Source organism: Tenrec ecaudatus, chromosome 3 (genome assembly GCF_050624435.1).
Source record: "Tenrec ecaudatus isolate mTenEca1 chromosome 3, mTenEca1.hap1, whole genome shotgun sequence".
NCBI classification, from domain to species: domain Eukaryota; kingdom Metazoa; phylum Chordata; class Mammalia; order Afrosoricida; family Tenrecidae; genus Tenrec; species Tenrec ecaudatus.
The window spans coordinates 122863636-122869635 of NC_134532.1; the positions used below are offsets into that span (position 1 = coordinate 122863636).

Below are 6000 nucleotides of genomic sequence, written 5' to 3' on the forward strand. Positions count from 1 at the left end.
CAAACTAAGGAGACAAATAGATCATTTTTTCCCAATACATAATGTGGGAGAAGCTTCAAAGGATCCTACTCTAGGGGGTTGTGTTAATCTAGATACTTTAAAAGTAACAAATCCACAGAAACTCGTGTATGAGAGAGTTTTATATAAAGGCTAAATGTGCATCAAGAAAACATCCCAACCAGTGCTGCCCAAGCCCTCACGTTCAACATTAACCCATTAATCCATATGTCCAACACCAATCCACAAAGTCCTCCTCCATCTCACAAAACACATGCAATGATGCCCACTGCAGGAGGAAAGCCGAATCAGTGAATGTGGAAGCATCTCAGCACTTGCAGGGGTCTCCACACGGCTGCTCCAGCACCCAGGGCTGCATCGGGGTAGGTCCATGTGGCTTCTCCTCAGGGATGTCTTGCAGGAATTGAGCCTTGTCAGCTAAAGCAGGGAACTGGCTAAGGCAGCTGTCCCCTTGTCTGACCATCAGAAAACAAGAGAGCTGAGAACTAGAAAGGGGAGGCTCACTGAGCCATTTATACCTTCACCCTTCAATTAACCCCATGTTTGTTGGCACAATGAACTACCTCAGGGTTCAACTGTAGCTGCGAAGTGCATACTCACTGAGGAACAAAGTTCCAGTTTAAGTGAGTGCAGAACTGGTTTTCTGATGTTGCTTTTCTTTCCTCAAAGCTAGAGACAAATCTGATACCAATCAAAGGAAATCATATAAAAAGACATAATTATTAAGCTGAATGCACCACCGGTCCAAGTATGAAAGAGAGAGGTTCAAGATTAAGCAGAATAATTCTATTCTAGCCCATTGTATTAAAACTTTAATACAGAACAGAAACTAAATGATTGCTCTACAAAGTGTCCTTTCCTATAACGCATGTATAAAAATGGGTCCACTGCTAATGCTAAAAACAAGGCTACATGAACGGTTTATCCTGTTATTTCACCCTTCTAACTTAGAATGGTGACTATGTGCTCAGCCACCACTTGTCTGTCAGTCTGCCATACCATCGTGCTGTGGTGGCTCGCTGTGATGCTGGAAGCTGCGTCACTGGTATTTCAAATGCCAGCTGTGTCACACAACAGGTTTTAGGGGAGCTTCCAAACTAAGAACAGACAACAAAGGACTGGGCTCCCTAGTTTGGAGGAAGCCACTGAAAACCTTATGCACAGCTTCGAAGCATTTTCATATACTGAAAGCTTAAACAAAGGAAGTAGAACACTGTGGGAAATACTGCCAGCATACAGGGTTCCTCAGGTCCAAGGGCATTCAAAGTGTGACTGAAGAGGGGATGATTTCTTGGAGGGGAGCAGACCATGGTGTCTTGAGTCCAGTAAAGCCTGTGGAAGTGGAGTCTTCCAGATTTACTGGTGGGGCACAACTAAGGTTAAGAGAAACAGCTGCAAAATCTCATGATTGGAACTTGGAATGTGAGAAGCATGAATTGAAGAAAATTGGAAGTGGTACAAAATGAAATGGGATACATGAAGGTTGATATTCTAGGTATTAGTGAACTGAAATGGACTAGTATTGGCCATTTTGAATCAGAAAATCATGATTTACTATGCCAGAAATAACAAAATCAAGAAGAATGGCGTGACATTCATTGTCAGAAATGATCTTGTTAAATCCATCATGAAGTGCAGATTATATCTATCCACCCTCAAAGAAATCCAATCGATCTTTACTCAAGTCCATCCATCAACCACACCAGCTAGTGATGAAAATACTGAAGAATTCTCCGGTCGGAAATTGATCAAATATACAAACAAGATGCACTTAATAATTCCTGGTGATTGGAATGCAAAAGTTGGAAAGAGTAAGGAACAGTATCTGGAAAATATGAACTTGGTGATTGAAATGAAACTGCAGAACATCAACTGCTCAGATATAAGTTCAAGATGAAGTTGAAAAAAATTAAAACAAGTCCACAAGACTCTAAATACAACCTTGAGTCTAACCCACCTGAATTTCGAGAACATCTCAAGACTAGATCTGATGCACTGCACTCTAATGACAGAAGACCTGTTGAGGACATCAAGACAGTTGAATGCCTTGGAATAGAGTCTGGTTTTCTCTGCTTTGAGTCAATATCCAATTGATATCTCTTGTTTCATGTTCTCTTTTATTCAGGTATTAGAAAAAATATAGAGAATACAGCTTTGATAGAACACTCCCCAAAATATTGGTTAAGACATAAAGAATGTGCAGTGAAGTAAAATTGCTTAAAATGGCTCTTTTGGTCTAAGTCTTTGTGACTGCCACGCAGTGGATGGGTGGAAGCACAAAAATAAGGTGTAAAGGACTCTAATTTGGGGATTGACCTGTTTTTCCATTCTGTTGCACACAACAGTGAGCCATCCCAGGAGGAAAAGCAATTTAAAAAAAATAAAGTTATGGTGTATGCCAACCATACATTGAGCAAATCTACTGGCATCATTTTCCAACAGCATGTGTTCACTTTGTATCTCTAGGTTGTTTTAGTAATTCTCATACTATTTCAAACTTTTTCATAATGCTATGTCACCCTTCAAAAACCACAGTCTAGAATACACATTAACTTTCATATGCACTAGGAAACAATAAAACCTCATGTAATTTATTATGGTGGCTTTATTGTGGTGGTCTGGGACTGAACTGGCATTATCTCTGAAGTGCGCTCTGGTAGCATGTTGGGCTGCTAACCACAGGATTAAAAGTTCGAAACCACTAGCACTTATGATGGAGAAAGATCAGATTTTCTAGTCCCATAAAGAGGTACAGTCTTTGAAACTACAAAGGCTGTTCTACCATCTTAGAGGGTCTCTATGTGTCAGCATCAATTCATGGCAATGGGTTTGAGTTTGTTTTTTTATGCTATACTGGTAAATACACTGGTCAATTGTATTCAGCACTTACTGTATATGCTGAAGAACCTCAACAAAATGGAATGACAGAGCAGCTGTAATATTGGGTTCAAACACAGCAACAACTGTGAGGATAAGATAGGACCACACAGTGTTTCATCGTGTTGTACGCAGGGTCACTATGAGTCAGAATTGACCAGACAGCCTCTTAACAACCGCACATGCAGAGGTGTACTAGGAAATGAGGACCGTGCAGTGAGCAACATAGGCTACTTATGAAGCTCTTCTGAAAGATAAACAAGAAAGCAAATAAAATGATTAACAAATATTGTAAAATGTTATAAAGGAAATATAACAGTGCAACTGAGAATGGCTTATTTCTGTTAGGGATTTCTGGGAAGTCCTTTTGTAGTACTGTTCAGTTTGTTCCTAGAGACAATCTGAGTCAGACAGTATGTGGGGGCCAGAAAAAGCCCTAGTTTCATCATTAAATCACAAATATGGAAACTGGCTTAGGGGACGTTAATCAGGTCTCATGCCAGAACTAAACAAATAGATGCGATTCGATCTGGACAGAGCCAGAGCGTAAAGCTGTACCTAGAAGAGGTGGTCTGGTTAAACAGGCTAGACCCCTGCAGGAACCCCCATTTGTTTTATGGGTATGAAGATAAACATAAACAGACTATCAAAACCCACTGCCATCAAGTGGATTCCAATGCATAGCAACTATAGAGTAGAAATGCTCCCTGGCTTTTCCAACACTATCAATCCTCATGGGAAACAGTCCAACACTCACCTGACATTGCCATATAGGTATCTCAAACTCAAAGCCACAGAATCGATGCCCTAGAGGACCAAGGTAGAACTGCCCCTATGATTTTCCAAGACTGTAACTCTTTAAAGAAATAAAATGCCATCTTTCTTCCTCGAACAAGCTAGTGGTTTCAACCTGTGACCTTATGATTGGCAGCCTAATGCATAGGCAGCCCAATACATAATAATTCATATAGCATTACAAAAGCCTCTTACTCCACTCAGATGTTACACAATGGCTAAAAAAGCAAACAATTTTTTTGGTTTATGCATAGGTCCCACAATCGGCCTCCATAAACTAGAATTTGAAGATTACCTTAAAGAATATCAAAACAACTTGTACTAACATTACCAAGTCGAGTAGTCCCACTGTTATTTTTAGACCAAGCAACACTTCTCCATGTGCAACTTCTTCCAAATGATACAAAGGCAAAGATCATATCCTATCCAAAAACAAGCCCAAAACAATACAGGACTTCCCCATGACTTACTCCCTAATAAATACTTATGTCATTTTTATCTAGTAGTTTGAGAATTATTCCTTATATTTTAATATGGCACTATTACATTTTACTGCAGCCTTTAAATGACTGCCTTACATTTTACCATTATTTTCATGCTTATTGAATAATTTTGGCCTAAGAACATGTGACCTATGATACAGAAAGGCATTGCTGTCCTGTTTTGTGATGAGGTTGGTGCTCTGAATGGTTAACTCGACTAATTCAAGTTCACACAGTAAGTCTAGCCTAACCTGGTCCTCATGCTCTTCTACCCCCAGGACACTAACTCTACAAAACATCCTGGACTGTAACTAAGAGAGCCGTGGTTACAGCTACCCAGCCAATTTTCTGAACGTCAAAATGCAGCAGAAACATTCCACTGGGACTTCCTCTACAGTAGACATAAACACGAACACACGGTTTAGTCAAAAACCCACTCAACGCTGGGTTTGCACTGCACAGAACGCACTAAAGTACACTACACACCCTCAAAGCATAACCCGTCAATGGCACTGTCTTTTTCACTCAATGGGAACTTCAGTAACAGGGAGAGGTGACTCATCTCTAAGAATGAGTGTCTCATTACAATTTGGGATGTCAAGTGGAAAGATGAACAATTTGAGGTCTCAAATAAGAATGAATTACGCAGACCCCTCTTCACCCCCAGAGTTGCTTAAGTGTGAAAGAGGTGTTAGTGAAACAGTAACACGTAGAGTTGGGCTACATTCCTCCTCCTCCCGGCGTTTCCGGTCGCCTCCAAGCAGCCCACTATTCAATAAACAAAAACAAACAAAACAACAGAGGGCCGCTTCCGCCCCCCAATCTAGCCCGCCAGCCTCCGGCCGGGGGTGGGGGGGGGGCGGGCCAAGAGTTGTGGCAGCCAGGATTTCGCGGTGGCGGTGGCTCCTTTTGCCGAGCGTCCCACCTGGCCCCAGGTGTCCCGAACACCAGGCAGCCCCGCCCAGGCGGAGAAGGCGGAGCAGGAACCAGCCCCAAAGCGGAACCCCATTTCCTCCCCCAGCCCACATGGTCGCAGCCAACCGCGCCCCCGCGCGGCGTCCGGCGTGGCCTCCGTCCCAAGCGGCCCGGAACCCCCGCAGACCCGAGGGGCACGGCGGCATCGCGGGCCCGGGCGAGCGGGGGAGGAAGAGCGGCCAGCGCGCCCGCCAGAGGAAGGGGTGGAGCGCGTTCGGACCGGCCGCGAGGGCACGAGAGGAACGGAGGGGCCCGGCACCGCGGAGAAGAGGGCGTCTACCTGCGAGCAGAAGTAAGAGCCCTGGATACCCAGCTTGATGCAGGTGGGACACTGGAGCTTGGCCTCGCTGCTGCAGCCGTCCGTCTCGCACACCCGCGTCTCCACAGCCGCCATGCTGCCTGCTACCGGAGCGCCTCACCGAGAAGAGGAGGGAGGGAGGGAAGGAGGAGCAGCCGGGAGGAGGGTCGGGTGGGAAAGGAGGGAGTCGGAGCCGGGGGAGGAGCTCCTCCCGCCGCGGGCCTGGGCACGGAAGGGGGAGGAGCGCCAGTCAGGCCCCGAACGCGCAGCGCACTCCGCCTGCGACCCGCGCGCGCGCAGCTAGCGCCCCGCCCCCGCCCCGCCGGCGCGCGCGGCCTCGGCCACGCCCCGGTCACGCCCACCCACGGCCCCGCCTCTCAGCTAACGCTCGGCCTCCGCCCCGCCCCTGGCTCACGGCGGTCGGCGCCCACGTGGGACTGCGCTGCCGCCCGGCCCCGGCCCCGCGCAGCCCCCACGTCGACCTGCGTGGAGTGCGCGACCTTCAAGGCCCGCCAGGAGAGGCCCTAGACCTCGAGCTCGGTCTGGACCCAGCGA

The 6000-nt window shown here is 46.3% G+C and overlaps 1 protein-coding gene across 2 annotated transcripts in view; it reads right to left on the reverse strand.

Annotated features, from left to right (window-relative positions):
• Positions 1–5659, reverse strand: part of METAP1 (methionyl aminopeptidase 1) — a 60533-nt gene extending 54874 nt beyond the window's left edge. Inside the window, exon 1 of one of the 2 annotated variants that reach the window (XM_075543998.1) lies at positions 5428–5659. In XM_075543998.1, coding sequence (XP_075400113.1) covers positions 5428–5541 — 114 coding nt within the window. In that variant the 5' untranslated portion in view covers positions 5542–5659. The remainder of the gene's footprint in view (positions 1–5427) is intronic. The other variant, XM_075543997.1, reaches the window with a different exon arrangement.
• Positions 5660–6000: the final 341 nt, after the last annotated feature.